Consider the following 23,369-nt stretch of genomic DNA (forward strand, 5'->3'; position numbering starts at 1 on the left):
CCGCTCCTGGGGCCGGCATGTGGAAGGTGGCCGTAGAACGCGGTGGTAATGGCACTGAAAACTCCTCTCTCTTCAGTAGGCCCCAGATACTTAACTGTTGAAGGCCCCAAGCTAAGATGGGGCCTTTAGGAGGACATTTTTGGGGCGCCTTAGCCCCTTTAAGCTCCTTGCGGATCCTCTGTTGCGGCCTCCTCGCTGTAGCACCACCAGAATTCTCTGCCTTTGCACTGACAGCCACCCTCCTTACGGCAGAAATCCCACTTGCATTCCACATTGCATAATTAATAAGCCCTGACCCAGGAAAATGGGCTGGGGCGGATATGGAGGGTGGGCGGATGTCCTGTCCTGCCAGAACTCCGCCCTGAATAAGAGAATCTGCCCCCTAATGTCTACCACCATATAGGAGAGGGCAGTCATTTACATTGAAAGTATCTGCACCGCACTAAAGCAAAAAGACTTTGGTCATGTTCAAATATTTTGGCTACACATAACAGCCCTAAAAAAAATTATGTTTTACCAAAAAAATTTTTAATTTTCTACTTTGTATTTGAAGTCTCTTTGTAGTTTTGAAAGAATACTGTAAGATAGGATAAGCAGCACAGACTGTATCTCACTCATGAATAAGATCTATGCATTTCGGTAACACTTTTAAGTTCTCATAATTAAATGGATTGTCATTACTCATGGCACAAGTTCAGCTTTCAGCGGGTCTTTATGCATCTACTGTGTATTCTGTATATCTGGTGTAGCTATCTGACTTAAACAGCTCTGTTTTGTGCAGCTGGAGTACATTACACCTCAAAGGTATGAAGATTATAACAAAAGGAAATTTAATTGATTCCCATGCCAGAGAGTTGATAAGGGGAGCGCGTGTTCTGGTCCGAAGGGAGAATGATGGATATTATTATTTGGGAAGACTTGGCCAAGAAGTTGAGGTGATTATGCATTTGTGTTTACGTTACTTCTCCTCCCCACATTGATCATTTTCTATGTCCCTGAAACTGCAGCACTTTCCTGAGATCTAGGTTCATATGATGTTTTGCTAAGATTAAGACAAAGAGAGTTCAGATTCTTCCCAGACAGATGGTATGGCACTTTGTGACTTCTGGCCCAATAGATTGTCATGTGCCACCCTCCATCCAATTGGAATTCCTAGTGATGAGTCCATAGTGCAAAGTTGCATAATGACACCAATTCAATAAGTTGCAAGGATAGCGAGTGTGGGAAATGGAAAGGATGGTGGAGCTGTCAATCTCGAATCATGTTTAAATATTTGAATGTACCGTGAGCTCTATATTGTATATGGTCAATATTCCTTATGATTTGCGAGTGCTTTAGTGCAAAATGAAAAAAACAGCATTTCCTTATTTCAATTCTCTTTATTTTGAAGCTAATGTCAGCATTCAGCACTCTTGGGTTAGACACATGTTAAAGCTCCTTTTACACTGTCCTAACAATGGCCCATATTTTTCTGTTTGCCATCCTTGTAAAGAAAAATTCATGCTCTCTAAAGAGAGAGTCTCTCCATTGGAAGTGCATATTGATGATTTGGGTGCACACTGCCCATGATTTGTAGACCATTTTAATGGATCGCTCGTGCTCGAATTTCCAATATACTTTTGCTTTTGTACATTCCCAGTGAGGTTGACACCCTTGGAAAGTAGACTCATAAAATTACTCCAGACACTGGTGCAACACTGGTAGAAATTACTAATGGCCCAACTGTTTCTAAAAATCTATTCAAGAAAATTGGCAGAAAATAAAACAAACAGCTTTTGTTGTTAAGGCCTTATCAAAGGGCAATCATGAAAAAGATTGTGCAGGTGGGGGCGAACATAATTGGAAAGTACCAATAGTCACCTCAATGAACGTGAAGTTTTTGAAGCAGTACCTCAGCAGCGATGAAATGAAAACTCTGTAAGCAGGAACAATCCATTTTCCTCAATCTCTATTCACCTGATATAGGTCCCTTGTCCCCCTTTAGTCTGTAACTCTATTACACCACAGTGGTGTAATGACAATCAAAATTACATTTTGGACGCAGAATGGAACCGTTTGGTTTAATAAATTGTAATGTAATAATACCTATCCTCCTCCTCCTTATGCAGTTATTTCCATGCTGCAATACAATGGGCCAAAATGGGCCATAACATAACAGCAAATTTAATTTGTACGCCCTTGTTAGTGTGTACATAAGCCAACAATTTGTGGCAAGGAAGAGATATCCCATGAATTGCGAATTGCCACGAATTGCTGGCCGAGCGAAAACGGCAGCTTGCCGTCAACCTCCTGGTCAGTTTAAAGCAATTAGAAATATAGAAGAAACATAGAAATTTACATCACAGAAGGAGACCATTTTGGTCCATCGTGTCTGCGCCGGCCAACAAAGAGCCACACGGCCCTTGGTCAGCAACCCTAAAGGTCATATATAAACGTATGAACAATGACGGAAAGGCAAAGAGCACCCAGCCCAACCAGTCCACCTCACCACAACTGTGACACCCCTTATACTAAAACATTCTACACTCCACCCCAACCGAAGCCATGTGATCTCCTGGGAGAGGCAAAAACCAGATTAAAAACCCAGGCCAATTTAGAGAGAAAAAATCTGGGAAAATTCCTCTCCGACCCATCCAGGCGATCGAAACTAGTTCAGGAGATCACCCTGGCCGTATTCTATTCCCTGCAGTTCTTACCATTATATCTGCTCCATCCAACAAAAGGTCATCCAGTCTAATCTCAATTACCAGCTCTAGATCCGTAACCCTGCAGGTTACTGCACTTTAAGTGCCCATCCAACCATCTCTTAAAAGTGGTGAGGGTTTCTGCATCCACCACTCTTCCAGGCAGCGAGTTCCAGATCCCCACAACCCTCTGCGTAAAGAAGCCCCCCCCTCAAATCCCCTCTAAACCTTCCACCAATCACCTTAAAACTATGCCCCCTCGTAATAGACCCCTCCACCAATGGAAACAGACCCTTACTATCCACTATGTCCAGGCCCCTCAATATTTTGTACACCTCAATGACGTCTCCTCTCAACCTCCTCTGTTCCAATGAGAACAAACCCAGCCTATCCAATCTGTCCTCATGACTAAGATTCTCCATTCCAGGCAGCATCCCAGTAAATCTCCTCTGCACCCTCTCCAGTGCAATCACGTCCTTCCTATAATACAGCGACCAGAACTGCACGCAATACTCCAACTGTGGCCTAACCAAAGTATTATACAATTTAAGCATAACCTCCTTGCTCTTATATTCTATGCCTCGGCCAATAAAGGCAACCATTCCGTATGCCTTCTTAATCACCTTATCCACCTGACCTACTTTCAGGGATCTGTGGACAAGCACTCCAAGGTCCCTTTGTTCATCTACACTATTAAGTGGCCTTCTGCTTAATGTGTATACCCTTTCCTTATTAGCCCTCCCAAAGTGCATCACCTTACACTTCTCTGAATTAAATTCCATTTACCACTGTTCTGCCCACCTGACCAGTAGATTGATATCCTCCTGCAGTCCATGATATTCCTCTTCATTATCAACCACACAGCCAATTTTAGTGTCATCTGCTGAGATGCAGAGGGACCTGGGGGTCCTTGTGCATGAAACTCTTTTAGGAGTCTACCTGCAAAACATAAACAACATTAAACTGTGCCACCCGACCTGGGTGACACAGCAGACATTTTCAAGGCCTTTTTTTTTTTTTTTTTTTTTTTTGGGCGCTAAAATCAAATTTTTCCAGTGCCCCCTATAAAAGGAGAGGGGGACACTAAAAACACCGGCAATTAAAACAAGTTAAACTTTAAAACGTAAAATCAAATTAAAATTTGGTTGCCGGGCGTGATGATGCACTCCAGTCCCTCCGGTGCCCACCTCTCGCGGAAGGCCGCGAGCGTACCGGTGGACACCGCGTGCTCCATCTCCAAGGACACCCTGGACCGGATGTAAGAGCGGAAGAGAGGCAGGCAGTCAGGTTGAACGACCCCCTCGACCGCCCGCTGCCTGGACCGGCTGATGGCACCCTTGGCCGTGCCCAGGAGCAGTCCTACGAGGAGGCCTTCGGACCTACCCGCTCCCCTCCGCACAGGGTGCCCAAAGATCAGGAGAGTGGGACTGAAGTGCAGCCAGAATTTCAGGAGCAGCCCCTTCAAATAATAAAACAGGGGCTGCAACCTCGTGCATTCCATAAAAACATGGAACACGGACTCCTCCAGACCGCAGAAATTGCAGGCGGCCTGGGAGTCCGTGAACCGGCTTAAAAATTTGTTGCACGGCACTGCTCCGTGCACCACCCTCCAGGCCAAGTCCCCGATGAATAGTGGGAGGACCCCTGCGTAGAGGGCCCTCCATCGGGGACCCCCGCCTCCTCCGGACGGCAAGATGGTACGCCATGGCGTGTCCGGACGGCCGGCGAGGATGGCAAAGTTGAGGGTGTGCAGGAGCAGCCCGTACAGGAAACCCCTCCGCGCGGAACTGAAAGGCACGGAGGGGATTTCCCCGAGGCGGCTCAAGTTGTGAGGCGCCGGCCCCCGAGGGAGGTTCCGGGGTTTGGCGCCGATGAGGAATTCCGTCCGGACGGGGGTCAGTTCGGACGGGATCTCCCCACGTGCTTGAGCCTCCTCGATACACCTAACGGAGTCAGGGCCCAGAGCTGTTTTTAGCGACTCGATGGCATCGGCCGCGCGGCGGACGTTGGCAGAATTTAGGCGCCGCGCCAGCGTGACTGGCGCCATCCAGCCCGCTCCTCCGCCATCGAGCAGGTCCCTGACCCTGGTCACCTCACCAGCCACAGCCCTCTCTTCCGACCGCCACATGAAGCCTCGGCCGTGGAGGTACGGATTCCCGAGCAGCGGTTCCTGCAGGACGGCCGCCACTCCAGCCGGCGGAGAGCTGCGCTTGGTGGAGACTTTGTTCCAGACCCTGATGAGTTCCCTGTAAAAGACAGGCAGCTCCCGGAGGGCGGTCCTGGCACCCCCCAAGTTCACAAACAGGAGCTGCGTGTCATAATTGAGGTCGAGCTGCTGGCGGAAGAAATACCTCGCCAGAGCACACCACCTAGGAGGGGGCTCGACGTAAAGGTATCTCTGCAGGGTCTGAAGACGGAAAGTCGCGAGCTGGGCGCTGACGCACACCAACGACTGACCGCCCTCCTCAAGCGGGAGACTCAAGACCGCGACAGAGACCCAGTGCTTCCTGTTGTTCCAGAAGAAGTCCACCAGCTTCTTCTGTATCTTGGCGACAAACGCAGGGGGAGGGGTCAAAGTGACCAGCCGGTACCACAGCATTGCGGCCACCAGCTGGTTTATGACTAGCGCTCGACCCCTGTAGGACAGCACTCGGAGCAGTCCTGTCCAGCGCCCTAGGCGAGCGGCGACCTTGGCCTCCAGCTCCTGCCAGTTCGCCGGCCAGGCTTCCTCGTCGGGGCTAAGGTAGACTCCCAGATAGAGGAGATGGGTCGTGCTCCAGGCAAAAGGCCTGAGCTCCTCCGGCAGGGAGTCCACCCGCCACTGACCCACCAGGAGTCCGGAACATTTCTCCCAGTTGATCCTGGCGGAGGACGCGGCCGAGTAAATCTCCTGGCACTCACGCATCCTCCGCAGGTCAGCGGGATCCTCTACCGCGAGGAGCACGTCATCGGCGTAAGCCGAGAGGACGACCTCCACGCCCGGCCCTTGCAGAGCCAGTCCCGTCAACCTCGTCCGCAAGAGGCGCAGGAAAGGCTCCACGCAAACGGCGTATAACTGGCCGGACATGGGGCATCCCTGGCGCACCCCTCTCCTAAAGCGAAGGGGCGCCGTCAAGGACCCGTTAACCTTAATCAGACACTCCGCGGCGGCGTACAAAAGTCGGATCCGGGCGACGAAATGCGTCCCGAACCCGAAAGCGCGCAGAGTTCCGAGCAGATAGTCGTGATCCACCCTGTCGAACGCCTTCTCTTGGTCGAGGGATAGGAAGGCGACCGACAGACCAGCCTCCTGGGAGCAATGGATGAGGTCCCGGACCAGATGGATGTTGTCGTGGATTGTCCGGCCCGGGACCGTGTATGACTGGTCGGGGTGGATCATGTGGTCCAGCACGGCACCAAGGCGAGCAGACATCGCCCTGGCGAAGATTTTGTAGTCCGTGCTGAGGAGGGAGACCGGGCGCCAGTTCTTAAGGAGGCGGAGATCGCCCTTCTTAGGCAGCAGGACGATGACTGCCCTGCGCCAAGAGAGGGGCATCTCCCCGGTCGCCAGACTTTCCCCCAGGACCCGCGCGTAGTCGCCCCCCAGGACGTCCCAGAACGCCCTGTGGAACTCCACGGTCAGCCCGTCCAGCCCCGGGGATTTTCCCCTCGAGAGCCGGGCGAGGGCACCGGTCAGCTCCGCCAGGCTTAGCGGAGCTTCCAGATTTTCGGCGCCCTCCGGGCCGACCTTCGGCAGGTCCTCCCACAAAACTCTACGCGCTTCCTCGCTGGACGGATCCGGAGAGAACAGAGCCCCGTAATATTCACGGACCCTGTTGTTGACGCCCTCCGGATCCGAGACGAGAGAGCCGTCGTCGGCCAGCAGCGTCAAGAGCTGCTTACGGACACTCTGCCTTTTTTCCAGCGAGTAGAAGAAGGGGGAGCCGCGGTCCAGATCCCGCAGGAACCGGATCCGCGACCTCACGAACGCGCCTCGGGACCCGACGAGCTGCAGGTCCTTCAGCGCGGCCTTCTTCGCTTCGTACACCGTCCGCAGGGCCGGGTCCTGGACGACTTGACCGAGAAGGCTTCCAGGTCGAGCACCTCTTTTTCTAGGCGCCCGACTCTGGCCGCCCGCCTCTTGGTCGACCCCCTCGCGTACTCTTGACAGAAGACGCGGACGTGAGCCTTGCCCACGTCCCACCATAGCCTCAAGGAGGGGAAGCCCCCCTGCTTCCTTCTCCAGTCGGACCAGAATCGACGGAACGAGTCCTGGAACCGCACGTCCTCCAGCAGCCGGTTGTTAAAGTGCCAGTACGCGGACCCCGTCCTCGCGCGGAGCGAAGCGAGCTCCGCCCACACCAGGTGGTGGTCCGAGCACGGCACCGGCCGCATGGAGGCCGCCGGGACGCAGGAAACGTACGCCCGAGACACGTAAAGGCGGTCGACTCTAGACCATCCAACTCCAGGCCTCACCCAAGTAAAGGCGCTGGAGTCGGGGTGGAGATTTCGCCAGACGTCCACCAAGTCGAAGGACCCGACCAGGTCCCTCAACTTCTCCATCGCCGTCATGCACTGCGGGGCACCGGAGCGGTCCCTCGCCTCGAGGGTGCAGTTAAAATCCCCCCCGAGGACAATGCAGTCGCCGACGTCGACGGAGCCAAGAAGAGCGGACACCTCTTCAAAGAAGCGCGTCTGCTGCGGGCCGGGATGAGGGGCGTACACGTTCACGAGATGGAGCGGCACGTCCCCCAGGCGAACCGTTACGTGCAGCAAGCGGCCTGGCACGGGCTCCTCGACCCCCAAGATCTCCGGCTGAAAATGCGGGCCCAGCAAGATGGCCACCCCACTTGAAATGGCGGTGAGGTGGCTCATGCGGACCTCTCCTTGCCATTCCAGGAGCCACGTGGCTTCGTCTCCCGGAACGGTGTGGGTTTCTTGCAGGAAGCACACCGCATATTTCCCCTCCCGCAGGAGCGAAAAATTGTCAAATCTACGGCGTGCCCCTCTGCCGCCGTTGATGTTGAGGCTGGCTATGGTTATCTTCATGGCAAAAGCATAGTGCAACCTCTACCTTAACCTATTGTGGGGGAGGGAGCGAAGTCTTTTGTTGAACTCCGCTCCCTCCGCAGCCCAGCGAGGAGTCCCTCGAGCTCGCGCAGCTCAAGGTGCTGCTCCTTTGTCAAGGGCCCGCCCGCGGCCAAGGTTTTAACGGCGGCGCGGACGGACCCCTTGATCAGCTCCGGCTCGGACCATTTTTCCAGGGCCAGTCGGGCTTGGTCGCGGCGACCCCGGCTCTGGGCCAAAAAGTCCCGGAGTTCCTTTGCAGGAACGAGGAGGGCCTCAGCGGCGGCCGCGAGCAGATCCACCGCCTCCCTGGCGGTGGTCTCTAGGTCTTCACCCGCGTCCCCCACCGAGTCCCCGTCCTCCTCCGGGAGGTGGCCGCCAGCAGCCGGCCCATCGACCGCACAAGGTACGGCAAATGAACCGGCCGCTCCAACCGGCCCTGGCACTGCCCCGATCCCACCCCCAGGAACGTCGGCAGAGGAGTCCCCACTGGGCTCTTTTAAAAATGGTGCCGGGTCGGGAAATGACAGCGGAAGGGGTTCCCCCTCCGCCCCAGGAACCGGAGAACAAGGAGAGACCCGGCCATAGGAAATCCCCAGGCCCTCCAAGTGCTCCAGCTCCAAAGTAAGGGGCGAGGGTGGGTGTTCCTCCCCCTCCCCGCTGCCACCCCCCGGCCCAGCATCTACAGTATCATTAAAATCAATTGTTTCATTCTCTGCCGGGTCGAGCAAATCCCGGGGTAAGTTGTGTATTGGCTGGGCGGGCTCAGGTTCGGCCTTTTCGGCCCCGCCCGCCTCGGTCCCCGGGACGCTCGACCCGGCGGCTACGCATTCTTCCACTGGCCCCACGCCCCCCACGACAGGCAGATCTTCCACGCCCTCCCCAGGAGGCAGCGGCTGGGCAGCCTCGACTGCCTCACCCTCCCCGGGGAAAGACTCCTCGCGCCTGCAGCGCAATTTGGGGGCGCTGGTGGGGGACGCGGGACACGCGGCGGGCACCGCCTCCTCCGCGGAGGGATGTTGTTCCCCCTCCGCCTCATTGGGGCGGTGCCTCTTTTTGTTCCTGGGGGCGCGCGGAGTCAGGGAGACCTCCATGTCTGCCGAGGCCTCCCGCTCCGCCCCCCCCTTTTCCTTTTCTTGCCCGCGCCTGGGCCCCTCTGTGGTGTTATTCAAGGGCCCGGGCACGGGCTCGGGGCACCCCGCGCTCGCCGGTGACTGGGTTGGGCTGAGCGCGGTGGTCAGACTTTCCGGCGCACCGAGGGGACCCGCCTCTAGATGTTTTTCCTTCTTCCGCGCCTTCTTTCCGCTCGGACGCTCTCCCTCCCCCCCGCCGGAGGCCCTGAAAACAAAGGCCTCCGACGATGCCCGCGCACCCATGGCTCCCGGCACGCGGACGCAACTAGGGGGAGGGGTGGCGGCGGCGCCAGCTATGGCCGCCTTCGGTGGTTTGGCGGCCTTGGAGGCGGGGCAGTTCTTGCGAACGTGCCCCACCTCCCTGCAGGCATGGCACCGCACGCCGTCCGACGTCCAGAAGACGCGGTAGGCAGTCCCCTCGTGCACCACATTAAAGTGCCCTTCTGTCAGGTCCTCCCGCGCCAGCCGGACAAAGAGCTGGCGGCGGAAGGAGAACACGTGGCGCAGGCTGTTCTCCCTGAGGCCGAGCGGTATGGGGTTGATCCCCGACCTTACCTCCCCCAGTTGGTGTAGGTGAGGGAGGAGGAGCTCAGCGGAAACAAAGGGCGGGACGTTTGACACGATGACCCTCTGCGCGGTGGCCTCGAGAGGGTCCACCGGCAGGAACGTCCCGCCCACCGTGAGCCCCTTTTCAAGGGCCAGGGACACCGCCCGCTCCGACCCCAGGAAGAACACGGCCTTCCCAGACATCTTGGAGGCTGCGACAATGGCCGAGGGGCCGACTACCCCAGCCATCGCCCGCACGCACTCCTCGATGCTCATTGTGGGGTGAGTGTAGCTCTTGACCCCGTGTTTTTTAGTTATAAGTCTGAAAGGTGGCAGGGCAGCGGCTGGCGCAGGAGGTGCCGTGGATGTGGACACCGCCTGCGCATACGACCTTGCTGGCCCTGCCACCGGCGTGGATGGGGTCGCCATCACGGGGTCCCTTTAAGGGCTACACCCACCCCAAAGTCACAGGCCTTAATGGTCTTTATTAGGCCTCTTGTAGATTGACTGAGCAGAGGAGCCCTTAATGAGGTACCTCTCCCCTAGTTGGCAATTGGGGAGGGGCCTTGCTCCCTCTGCTCAGTTGTCTTAAATGTTTTTTAAAATTAAATTTGGAAGAAAGAGGCTCTCAGAGAGAGAGGGGAGAAACAGAGTAACAGAGAAAGAGAGAGGGGGGGGGTGGGAAGGGGGGGACTGCGAGGGCAGGTCTCCCCTCGCAGCTGTGGGTGGGTGCACTCCCCAGATGGCAAAAACACAAAAGTCCTTGGGGTGGTCTTCAGGTGGGGGGAGAAGATGTCTTCACCTGGGGTAGCTGGAGCCACCAGGCACTCCTAACGATCTTTAATTGGGTGATTAATAACAATCTTCAGCCTGGTAGCTCCAGCTATCCCAGGCTAGGCAAATGTGGGGGGTGGGGGGGGTTCCAATTGTGGGGGGGGCCTAGTTGTAAGCACGGCCCCCACGCACACTACCACACACACACACACACCCCCCGCGATGTTCCGGCCCTCAGTGGTCTTCTTTCCTCCCCCCACCGAAACAACAAAGTCTTTTTGGGAAATGCACCCACACCCACCTGTAGAATGTAGAGTCTCCCTCCTTCCACACTGGATGTTGTTGTGGTTTTTCCCCCTCTCTCCAACTCTTTGCAGAATGGTGAAAAAGATGTTGAAAGTTTTCTGCTTCCTCCTCCTCTCCCTCTGGTTAGAGTGATGGTGAAGCCCCTTCCTTCCTTCTATTCCTGGGCTGGTCTCAGGGCTCTCCAGGCAGGAGCTCAAGTTGCTAGCTGCTTCTCTCACTGCTCACAGCTCCAACTGAGCAGGACACGCCTCTACTGCTTCACGATTGGTCCCTTGTGCATGAAACTCTTTTGAGTTTATCTGTGAAAACATAAAACATTAAACGGTGCCACCCGACCTGGGTGACACTCCAGACATTTACAAGGCCCTTTTTTTTTTCCCCCCTTTTTTGTGTTTTTTTTTTTGTTTTTTCTTTTTTTTTTTTTTTGTTTTTTTTTTGGGCACTAAAATCACAATTTTTCCCCAGTGCCCCCTATAAAAGGGAAGGGGACACTAAAAGCACCGGCAATTAAAACAAATTAACTTTAAAACGTAAAATCAAATTAAAATTTGGTTGCCGGGCGTGATGATGCACTCCAGTCCCTCCGGTGCCCACCTCTCGCGGAAGGCCGCGAGCGTACCGGTGGACACCGCGTGCTCCATCTCCAAGGACACCCTGGACCGGATGTAAGAGCGGAAGAGAGGTAGGCAGTCAGGTTGAACGACCCCCTCGACCGCCCGCTGCCTGGACCGGCTGATGGCACCCTTGGCCGTGCCCAGGAGCAGTCCTACGAGGAGGCCTTCGGACCTACCCGCTCCCCTCCGCACAGGGTGCCCAAAGATCAGGAGAGTGGGACTGAAGTGCAGCCAGAATTTCAGGAGCAGCCCCTTCAAATAGTGGAACAGGGGCTGCAACCTCGTGCATTCAATAAAAACATGGAACACGGACTCCTCCAGACCGCAGAAATTGCAGGCGGCCTGGGAGTCCGTGAACCGGCTTAAAAATTTATTGCACGGCACTGCTCCGTGCACCACCCTCCAGGCCAAGTCCCCGATGAATAGTGGGAGGACCCCTGCGTAGAGTGCCCTCCATCGGGGACCCCCGCCTCCTCCGGACGGCAAGATGGTACGCCATGGCGTGTCCGGACGGCCGGCGAGGATGGCAAAGTTGAGGGTGTGCAGGAGCAGCCCGTACAGGAAACCCCTCCGCGCGGAACTGAAAGGCACGGAGGGGATTTCCCCGAGGCGGCTCAAGTTGTGAGGCGCCGGCCCCCGAGGGAGGTTCCGGGGTTTGGCGCCGATGAGGAATTCCGTCCGGACGGGGGTCAGTTCGGACGGGATCTCCCCACGTGCTTGAGCCTCCTCGATACACCTAACCGAGTCAGGGCCCAGAGCTGTTTTTAGCGACTCGATGGCATCGGCCGCGCGGCGGACGTTGGCAGAATTTAGGCGCCGCGCCAGCGTGACTGGCGCCATCCAGCCCGCTCCTCCGCCATCGAGCAGGTCCCTGACCCTGGTCACCTCACCAGCCACAGCCCTCTCTTCCGACCGCCACATAAAACCTCGGCCGTGGAGGTACGGATTCCCGAGCAGCGGCTCCTGCAGGACGGCCGCCACTCCAGCCGGTGGAGAGCTGCGCTTGGTGGAGACTTTGTTCCAGACCCTGATGAGTTCCCTGTAAAAGACAGGCAGCTCCCGGAGGGCGGTCCTGGCACCCCCCAAGTTCACAAACAGGAGCTGCGTGTCATAATTGAGGTCGAGCTGCTGGCGGAAGAAATACCTCGCCAGAGCACACCACCTAGGAGGGGGCTCGACGTAAAGGTATCTCTGCAGGGTCTGAAGACGGAAAGTCGCGAGCTGGGCGCTGACGCACACCAACGACTGACCGCCCTCCTCAAGCGGGAGACTCAAGACCGCGACAGAGACCCAGTGCTTCCTGTTGTTCCAGAAGAAGTCCACCAGCTTCTTCTGTATCTTGGCGACAAACGCAGGGGGAGGGGTCAAAGTGACCAGCCGGTACCACAGCATTGCGGCCACCAGCTGGTTTATGACTAGCGCTCGACCCCTGTAGGACAGCACTCGGAGCAGTCCTGTCCAGCGCCCTAGGCGAGCGGTGACCTTGGCCTCCAGCTCCTGCCAGTTCGCCGGCCAGGCTTCCTCGTCGGGGCTAAGGTAGACTCCCAGATAGAGGAGATGGGTCGTGCTCCAGGCAAAAGGCCTGAGCTCCTCCGGCAGGGAGTCCACCCGCCACTGACCCACCAGGAGTCCGGAACATTTCTCCCAGTTGATCCTGGCGGAGGACGCGGCCGAGTAAATCTCCTGGCACTCACGCATCCTCCGCAGGTCAGCGGGATCCTCTACCGCGAGGAGCACGTCATCGGCGTAAGCCGAGAGGACGACCTCCACGCCCGGCCCTTGCAGAGCCAGTCCCGTCAACCTCGTCCGCAAGAGGCGCAGGAAAGGCTCCACGCAAACAGCGTATAACTGGCCGGACATGGGGCATCCCTGGCGCACCCCTCTCCTAAAGCGAAGGGGCGCCGTCAAGGACCCGTTAACCTTAATCAGACACTCCGCGGCGGCGTACAAAAGTCGGATCCGGGCGACGAAATGCGTCCCGAACCCGAAAGCGCGCAGAGTTCCGAGCAGATAGTCGTGATCCACCCTGTCGAACGCCTTCTCTTGGTCGAGGGATAGGAAGGCGACCGACAGACCAGCCTCCTGGGAGCAATGGATGAGGTCCCGGACCAGATGGATGTTGTCGTGGATTGTCCGGCCCGGGACCGTGTAGGACTGGTCGGGGTGGATCATGTGGTCCAGCACGGCACCAAGGCGAGCAGACATCGCCCTGGCGAAGATTTTGTAGTCCGTGCTGAGGAGGGAGACCGGGCGCCAGTTCTTAAGGAGGCGGAGATCGCCCTTCTTAGGCAGCAGGACGATGACTGCCCTGCGCCAAGAGAGGGGCATCTCCCCGGTCGCCAGACTTTCCCCCAGGACCCGCGCGTAGTCGCTCCCCAGGACGTCCCAGAACGCCCTGTGGAACTCCACGGTCAGCCCGTCCAGCCCCGGGGATTTTCCCCTCGAGAGCCGGGCGAGGGCACCGGTCAGCTCCGCCAGGCTTAGCGGAGCTTCCAGATTTTCGGCGCCCTCCGGGCTGACCTTCGGCAGGTCCTCCCACAAAACTCTACGCGCTTCCTCGCTGGACGGATCCGGAGAGAACAGAGCCCCGTAATATTCACGGACCCTGTTGTTGACGCCCTCCGGATCCGAGACGAGAGAGCCGTCGTCGGCCAGCAGCGTCAAGAGCTGCTTACGGACACTCTGCCTTTTTTCCAGCGAGTAGAAGAAGGGGGAGCCGCGGTCCAGATCCCGCAGGAACCGGATCCGCGACCTCACGAACGCGCCTCGGGACCCGACGAGCTGCAGGTCCTTCAGCGCGGCCTTCTTCGCTTCGTACACCGTCCGCAGGGCCGGGTCCTGGACGACTTGACCGAGACGGGCTTCCAGGTCGAGCACCTCTTTTTCTAGGCGCCCGACTCTGGCCGCCCGCCTCTTGGTCGACCCCCTCGCGTACTCTTGACAGAAGACGCGGACGTGAGCCTTGCCCACGTCCCACCATAGCCTCAAGGAGGGGAAGCCCCCCTGCTTCCTTCTCCAGTCGGACCAGAATCGACGGAACGAGTCCTGGAACCGCACGTCCTCCAGCAGCCGGTTGTTAAAGTGCCAGTACGCGGACCCCGTCCTCGCGCGGAGCGAAGCGAGCTCCGCCCACACCAGGTGGTGGTCCGAACACGGCACCGGCCGCATGGAGGCCGCCGGGACGCAGGAAACGTACGCCCGAGACACGTAAAGGCGGTCGACTCTAGACCATCCAACTCCAGGCCTCACCCAAGTAAAGGCGCTGGAGTCGGGGTGGAGATTTCGCCAGACGTCCACCAAGTCGAAGGACCCGACCAGGTCCCTCAACTTCTCCATCGCCGTCATGCACTGCGGGGCACCGGAGCGGTCCCTCGCCTCGAGGGTGCAGTTAAAATCCCCCCCGAGGACAATGCAGTCGCCGACGTCGACGGAGCCAAGAAGAGCGGACACCTCTTCAAAGAAGCGCGTTTGCTGCGGGCCGGGATGAGGGGCGTACACGTTCACGAGATGGAGCGGCACGTCCCCCAGGCGAACCGTTACGTGCAGCAAGCGGCCTGGCACGGGCTCCTCGACCCCCAAGATCTCCGGCTGAAAATGCGGGCCCAGCAAGATGGCCACCCCACTAGAAATGGCGGTGAGGTGGCTCATGCGGACCTCTCCTTGCCATTCCAGGAGCCACGTGGCTTCGTCTCCCGGAACGGTGTGGGTTTCTTGCAGGAAGCACACCGCATATTTCCCCTCCCGCAGGAGCGAAAAATTGTCAAATCTACGGCGTGCCCCTCTGCCGCCGTTGATGTTGAGGCTGGCTATGGTTATCTTCATGGCAAAAGCATAGTGCAACCTCTACCTTAACCTATTGTGGGGGAGGGAGCGGAGTCTTTTGTTGAACTCCGCTCCCTCCGCAGCCCAGCGAGGAGTCCCTCGAGCTCGCGCAGCTCAAGGTGCTGCTCTTTTGTCAAGGGCCCGCCCGCGGCCAAGGTTTTAACGGCGGCGCGGACGGACCCCTTGATCAGCTCCGGCTCGGACCATTTTTCCAGGGCCAGTCGGGCTTGGTCGCGGCGACCCCGGCTCTGGGCCAAAAAGTCCCGGAGTTCCTTTGCAGGAACGAGGAGGGCCTCAGCGGCGGCCGCGAGCAGATCCACCGCCTCACTGGCGGTGGTCTCTAGGTCTTCACCCGCGTCCCCCACCGAGTCCCCGTCCTCCTCCGGGAGGTGGCCGCCAGCAGCCGGCCCATCGACCGCACAAGGTACGGCAAATGAACCGGCCGCTCCAACCGGCCCTGGCACTGCCCCGATCCCACCCCCAGGATCGTCGGCAGAGGAGTCCCCACTGGGCTCTTTTAAAAATGGTGCTGGGTCGGGAAATGACAGCGGAAGGGGTTCCCCCTCCGCCCCAGGAACCGGAGAACAAGGAGAGACCCGGCCATAGGAAATCCCCAGGCCCTCCAAGTGCTCCAGCTCCAAAGTAAGGGGCGAGGGTGGGTGTTCCTCCCCCTCCCCGCTGCCACCCCCCGGCCCAGCATCTACAGTGTCATAATTATTTGTTTCATTCTCTGCCGGGTCGAGCAAATCCCGGGGTAAGTTGTGTATTGGCTGGGCGGGCTCAGGTTCGGCCTTTTCGGCCTCGCCCGCCTCAGTCCCCGGGACGCCCGGCCCGGCGGCTACGCATTCCTCCGCGGTCCCCACGCCCCCCACGACAGGCAGATCTTCCACTCCATCCCCGGGAGGCAGAGGCTGGGCAACCTCAACTGTCTCACCCTCCCCGGGGAAAGACTCCTCGCGCCTGCAGCGCAATTTGGGGGCGCTGGTGGGGGACGCGGGACACGCGGCGGGCACCGCCTCCTCCGCGGAGGGATGTTGTTCCCCCTCCGCCTCATTGGGGCGGTGCCTCTTTTTGTTCCTGGGGGCGCGCGGAGTCAGGGAGACCTCCATGTCTGCCGAGGCCTCCCGCTCCGCCCCCCCCTTTTCCTTTTCTTGCCCGCGCCTGGGCCCCTCTGTGGTGGTATTCAAGGGCCCGGGCACGGGCTCGGGGCACCCCGCGCTCGCCGGTGACTGGGTTGGGCTGAGCGCGGTGGTCAGACTTTCCGGCGCACCGAGGGGACCCGCCTCGAGATGTTTCGCCTTCTTCCGCGCCTTCTTTCCGGTCGAACGCTCTCCCTCCCCCCCGCCGGAGGCCCTGAAAACAAAGGCCTCCGACGATGCCCGCGCACCCATGGCTCCCGGCACGCGGACGCAACTAGGGGGAGGGGTGGCGGCGGTGCCAGCCTTGGCCGCCTTCGGTGGTTTGGCGGCCTTGGAGGCGGGGCAGTTCTTACGAACATGCCCCACCTCCCTACAGGCATGGCACCGCACGCCGTCCGACGTCCAGAAGACGCGGTAGGCAGTCCCCTCGTGCACCACATTAAAGTTCCCCTCCGTCGTCTCCTCCCGCGCCAGCCGGACAAAGAGCTGGCGGCGGAAGGAGAACACGTGGCGCAGGCTGTTCTCCCTGAGGCCGAGCGGTATGGGGTTGATCCCCGACCTTACCTCCCCCAGTTGGTGTAGGTGAGGGAGGAGGAGCTCAGCGGGAACAAAGGGCGGGACGTTTGAAATGATGACCCTCTGCGCGGTGGCCTCGAGAGGGTCCACCGGCAGGAACGTCCCGCCCACCGTGAGCCCCTTTTCAAGGGCCAGGGACACCGCCCGCTCCGACCCCAGGAAGAACACGGCCTTCCCAGACATCTTGGAGGCTGCGACAATGGCCGAGGGGCCGACTACCCCAGCCATCGCCCGCACGCACTCCTCGATGCTCATTGTGGGGTGAGTGTAGCTCTTGACCCCGTGTTTTTTTGTTATTAGTCTGAAAGGTGGCAGGGCAGCGGGTGGCGCAGGAGGTGCCGTGGATGTGGACACCGCCTGCGCATACGACCTTGCTGGCCCTGCCACCGGCGTGGATGGGGTCGCCATCACGGGGTCCCTTTAAGGGCTACACCCACCCCAAAGTCACAGGCCTTAATGGTCTTTATTAGGCCTCTTGTAGATTGACTGAGCAGAGGAGCCCTTAATGAGGTACCTCTCCCCTAGTTGGCAATTGGGGAGGGGCCTTGCTCCCTCTGCTCAGTTGTCTTAAATGTTTTTTTTTTTAAATTAAATTTGGAAGAAAGAGGCTCTCAGAGAGAGAGGGGAGAAACAGAGTAACAGAGAAAGAGAGAGGGGGGGTGGGAAGGGGGGGACTGCGAGGGCAGGTCTCCCCTCGCAGCTGTGGGTGGGTGCACTCCCCAGATGGCAAAAACACAAAAGTCCTTGGGGTGGTCTTCAGGTGGGGGGAGAAGATGTCTTCACCTGGGGTAGCTGGAGCCACCAGGCACTCCTAACGATCTTTAATTGGGTGATTAATAACAATCTTCAGCCTGGTAGCTCCAGCTATCCCAGGCTAGGCAAATGTGGGGGGTGGGGGGGGTTCCAATTGTGGGGGGGGCCTAGTTGTAAGCACGGCCCCCACGCACACTACCACACACACACACACACCCCCCGCGATGTTCCGGCCCTCAGTGGTCTTCTTTCCTCCCCCCACCGAAACAACAAAGTCTTTTTGGGAAATGCACCCACACCCACCTGTAGAATGTAGAGTCTCCCTCCTTCCACACTGGATGTTGTTGTGGTTTTTCCCCCTCTCTCCAACTCTTTGCAGAATGGTGAAAAAGATGTTGAAAGTTTTCTGCTTCCTCCTCCTCTCCCTCTGGTTAGAGTGATGGTGAAGCCCCTTCCTTCCTTCTATTCCTGGGCTGGTCTCAGGGCTCTCCAGGCAGGAGCTCAAGTTGCTAGCTGCTTCTCTCACTGCTCACAGCTCCAACTGAGCAGGACACGCCTCTACTGCTTCACGATTGGTCCCTTGTGCATGAATCCCAAAAAGTTAGTTTGCAGGTGCAGCAGGTAATCAGGAAGGCAAATGGAATGTTGGCCTTCATTGCGAGAGGGATGGAGTACAAAAGCAGGGAGGTCCTGCTGCAACTGCATAGGGTATTGGTAAGGCCGCACCAGGAGTACTGCGTGCAGTTTTGGTCACCTTACTTAAGGAAGGATATACTGGCTTTGGAGGGGGTACAGAGACGATTCACTAGGCTGATTCCGGAGATGAGGGGGTTACCTTATGATGATAGATTGAGTAGACTGGGTCTTTACTCGTTGGAGTTCAGAAGGATGAGGGGTGATCTTATAGAAACATTTAAAATAATAAAAGGGATAGACAAGATAGAGGCGGAGAGGTTGTTTCCACTGGCCGGGGAGACTAGAACTAGGGGGCACAGCCTCAAAATACGGGGGAGCCACTTTAAAACCGAGTTGAGAAGGAATTTCTTCTCCCAGAGGGTTGTGAATCTGTGGAATTCTCTGCCCAAGGAAGCAGTTGAGGCTAGCTCATTGAATGTATTCAAATCACAGATAGATTTTTAACCAAGAAGGGAATTAAGGGTTACGGGGAGCGAGTGGGTAAGTGGAGCTGAGTCCACGGCCAGATCAGCCATGATCTTATTGAATGGCGGAGCAGGCTCGAGGGGCTAGATGGCCTACTCCTGTTCCTAATTCTTATGTTTCTTATCTGCAAACTTCTTAATCATACTCCCTATATTCAAATTTAAATCGTTGATATATACCACAAAAAGCAAGGGTCCAGTACTGAGCCCTGCAGAATCCCACTGGAAATATCCTATCAGTCACAAAAACATCCATCAATCATTACCCTTTGCTTCCTACCTCCAAGCCAATTTTGGATCCAACTTGACACTTTGCCCTGTATCCCATGGGCTTTAACCTTCATGACCAGTCTACCATGTGGGACCTTATCAAAAGCTTTGCTAAAGTCCATATATACTACATCGTATGCACTACCCTCATCAACCCTCTTGGTTATCTCCTCAAAAAATTCAATCAGGTTAGTCAGTTGCATTTGCGCATTTGCACATTAATTACCAATTAAACTCGTCGCAGAAAGTTAGGGATGGTACTTAACAGCGTAAGGACCCTTTTAATGATGAGATTTATGTTCCTGTAATGTCACTCAACCTCTTCGTCTCAGAAAGGGAACAATTGAAACTATGGAGTCTCATTCCTGCAGGTAGTAAATTGTTAAGAGATTTAAAATTCTGACCTCTTTTTTTCAATTATCTGCCTCCCCATGTAATTCTGCATGGCTTTTCGTGATTGGATAACAAGTGGAGCTGTTTTTTGTATTGTTTATTAATCTTGAACCTATTGTTGGATGGGGGAATCAATCCTCAGAGCAGTGCTACACATACAATTAGCCTGTTACAGCTGACGACCCATTTTGCACTGCTGTTTATGTACATCTACCTTTTCACTAAAACTAATGAGTGCAGGAAATATGTCCCATAAAGACCAAAATAAAGGAAGCAAATTATTAAGAACAGAAGGACACAAAGAACCCAAAAATGGCCATTCAGCCAATTCCAACAGACCGTGGACAGCCTCCTATACCATTGACTCCATCGAACCTTTATGATCTCATGAAAAAGGAGTGCAAAAGTACTGGTGAGCGTACCACTTCTAAATCCAGAATGAGGCAGATTAAATAATTGAAGTTTCCCGATGTCTAATAAATTGTTATATTTAGGGACACCCAGGCCGATTTTTGGTGCAATTCGACAAAAGTAAGAAGACAAAACAAAAGGCCCAATGTCACATGCAGGAAACGGCACTTTATGATATCACACACTACGAAGATGCCAGAAGGCATGGCATTAGACCTGGATGCAAAGTCTTGGCACCATGGCAGGCTGACATGGAGCGCTATGGCCCAGGGACAGTGTTACAGGGCAGAGAACAACGAGGATTACATTCAGGTACTGAAATTTAACAAAACTGTGAGCAATATATATGAAAGGAAGTTTTCCGATGGGTGGTGTTTTGTTGTCAGCATTATTTTACGGCAGGAATTAATCCATTTAAAATTAACAGCCCACACATTAAAATATCACCCATTGGGAAATATCCCCGTACCAGGCATTGAAATTACTACTAGAATGAATGAGAGAGACAGGTTTTATAAGAAAAGTTGCTATTACCTCCCCCCCACAAAGGTATCTGGTGCAGCTACTTTGGAAGAAAATAAAAGATCATTGATTTGTTCAGAATCCAAAAGGACCCAGAAAGATTGATGAAAAATGTCAGACTTGAATAAATGGGCTAAGTTGAGCCACAACAGGCAAGGCAGTCTGCCCTGACAAACTTTTAAAATCCTTGTCCCACTGAACCATGCTAACAAGTAAAGCAGAATTACACAGTTCTTTGCGAGAACCAGGGGAAAGGGTGCTTAGCATGCATGGGATACTTCTAACATAAGAACATAAGAAATAGAAGCAGGAGGAGGCCATTTGGCCCCTCGAGCCTGCACCATTCAATAAAATCATGGCTGATCTGATCATGGACTTAGCTCCACTTCCCCGCCCGCTTCCCATAACCCTTTACTCCTTTATCGCTCAAAAATCTGTCTATCTCTGCCTTAAATATATTCAATGCCCCAGCCTCCACAGCTCTCTGGGGCAGAGAATTCCATAGATTTACAACCCTCTGAGAGAGAACATTTCTCCTCATCTCAGTTTTAAATGGGTGGCCCTTTATTCTAAGACTATGTCCCCTAGTTTTAGTTTCCCATATGAGTGGAAATATCCTCTCTGCATCCATCTTGTCGATCCCCCTTGTTATCTTCTATGTTTCGATAAGTTCACCTCTCATTCTTCTGAACTCCAATGAGTATAGGCCCTACCTACTCAACCTATCCTCATAAGTCAACCCCCTCATCTCTGGAATCTACCTAGTGAACCTTCTCTGAACAGCCCCCAATGCAAGTATATCCTTCCTTAAATATGGAGACCAAAACACTCTACGCAGTACTCCAGGTGTGGCCTCACCAATACCCTGTACAGTTGTAGCAGGACTTCTCTGCTTTTATACTCTATCCCCCTTGCAATAAAGGCCAACGTTCCATTTGCCTTCCTGATTACTTGCTGCACCTGCATACTAACTTTTTGTGTTTCATGCACAAGGACCCCTAGGTCTCTCTGTACTTTGCAATGTTTCTCTATTTAAATTATAATTTGCCTTTCTATTATTTCTGCCAAAGTGGATAAGCTCACATTTTCCCACATTATACTCCATCTGCCAAATTTTTGCCCACTCACTTAGCCTGTCTATATCCCTTTGCAGATTTTTTGTGTCCTTCTATATGGAAAAGATACAATGAGCAAGCACACATGCTTGTGTGTGTAGTAATGATGCTTAAAAAGAGTTCTCAACAGAAATGTTTGTAAGATACACTAATACCTGTTCAGTTTTTGTCAGGCAGCATCACCTAAGAGCTGTCTAGCTGCATGACATTGTCTGTGCTTCTTGTATTTGCAATTTCTCAATATAATTTTTTGGCTTGCAGAACAAGGTGGCAGAATTTGACATTTTTGCCACACTGTAAAACGGGTAATAGCGAATCGACAGCATGTTTTACTCCCGGTTTTTATTTCCATTGACTTCTCTCTGCGGGTGAAACTGGTCTTCGGCAGTACCCTGTAGCGCAAAAAAGGCTAAAGTGAATTGTTAGCGCGTCTTACACCACGCCCGATTTTCTTTTCCATTGAAGTCAAACCCGGCCCTGGAGTTGCTGCTCCTCCAAATCCATGTGCACTTGCTCTTTCTTTTACTCATGCTCAGTGAATTATCGTCCTGCCATTCACTAACTAAACCCTAACCTGGGCTAGTACTTGCTACTTCAGAACTGAGTGATGCAGGATGCTGTGAGGTACTGGGCTTACGGTGTACATTGCATTTTGGGGTCTCCTTGAACAAGAACATAGGTTACAATGCTACCAGTAAGGCACCACTTCAAACATGGCAAGGTTTTGCATATTATGCTGCTGTGGATCAAAGCACACCTTTGTTTCAATGAATGAACTAGTGAGTCGGTAGATGGGGAGAAGGATTAATGAACAAAGCATGGTACTAGCCCTGAGCTTGGGTGGCCTCCAATGTCTCCTGCCCTACTCTCTTGATTGCCTCCCAGCTTACAATCTACAGGGCTATCTCCTAGTTGGGGTCCAAAGGTGTTTTGCTGGCTGTGCCTCTACCTGTCTACAGTTCTTGTGTCCGTTACATGTGACAATTTCTTGCACATAGTTAGAAAAGAGACGTGTTCAAATTGTGAAGATGGGAGATGTGTGCCATCCAATTGCACACCCCCAGCTCTACTTTGTATGAGTTTCTGTGTATGCAGCATGCATCATCATCATAGGCAGTCCCTCAAAATCAAGGAAGACTTGCTTCCACTCTGAAAGTGAGTTCTTAGATGACTGAACAGTCCAATATGAGAATTACAGTCTCTGTCACAGGTGGAATAGACAGTCGTTCAAGGAAAGGGTGTAAGGGGAGTCTGGTTTGCCATACGCTCCTTCTGCTGCCTGTGCTTGCTTTCTGCATGCTCTTGGCGACAAGACTCGGGGTGCTCAGCGCCCTCCCGGGTGCTCTTCCTCCACTTAGGGCAGTCTTTGGCCAGGGACTCCCAGGTGTCGGTGGGGATGTTGCATTTTATCAAGGAGGCTTTGAGGGTGTCCTTGAAACATTTCCTCTGCCTACCTGGAGCTCGCTTGCCATGTAGGAGTTCCGAGTAGAGCGCTTGCTTTGGGAGTCTTGTGTCGGGCATGCGAACAATGTGGCCCGCCCAACGGAGCTGGTTGAGTGTGGTCAGTGCTTTGATGCTGGGGATGTTGATCGAGGACACTAACGTTGGTGCGTCTGTCCTCCCAGGGGATTTGCAAGATCTTGCAGAAACATCGTTGCCGGTATTTCTCCAGTGATTTGAGGTGTCTACTGTATAATGATACAAATGCAGCGTGCAGGAGGCTTGCATTTTGCCACGTTTGATGGGCCACAAGGCCAGTGCACTGGCATAGCAGCATTACAGAGTAGGCAGCAAAAACCTGGATATATCTGATCATCAGGGAAATCAGTGAGCAGTTCCCAGAGTACTGTTCATTCTTATATGATGCTGTACCAAACTTATAGTGAAAGCCTATGATAATACATTGTAAGACAGAATTGTAAAATTTGGTAAAATGACTGGAAGGGTTTATCCAGTGGGGTTCCGCAGGGCTCAGTGCTGCGTGCCTTGCTTTTTATAGTATATATCAATGACTTGGACTTGATTGTTGGAGCTATGATTAAGAAGTTTGCAGATGACACTAAAATAGGCTGTGTGGTTGATAATGAAGAAGAAAGCTGCGGACT

At 54.8% G+C, this 23,369-nt stretch overlaps 1 protein-coding gene across 1 annotated transcript in view; it reads left to right on the forward strand.

Annotated features, from left to right (window-relative positions):
• Positions 1–861: 861 nt before the first annotated feature.
• LOC139280778 (uncharacterized protein C11orf16 homolog) overlaps positions 862–23,369 on the forward strand; it is a 41,113-nt gene continuing 18,605 nt past the window's right edge. Inside the window, exons 1-2 of the mRNA XM_070900468.1 lie at positions 862–935; positions 19,711–19,939. Coding sequence (XP_070756569.1) covers positions 19,780–19,939 — 160 coding nt within the window. The 5' untranslated portion in view covers positions 862–935; positions 19,711–19,779. The remainder of the gene's footprint in view (positions 936–19,710; positions 19,940–23,369) is intronic.

The sequence above is a fragment of the Pristiophorus japonicus genome, chromosome 15 (genome assembly GCF_044704955.1).
Source record: "Pristiophorus japonicus isolate sPriJap1 chromosome 15, sPriJap1.hap1, whole genome shotgun sequence".
NCBI classification, from domain to species: Eukaryota; Metazoa; Chordata; class Chondrichthyes; family Pristiophoridae; genus Pristiophorus; species Pristiophorus japonicus.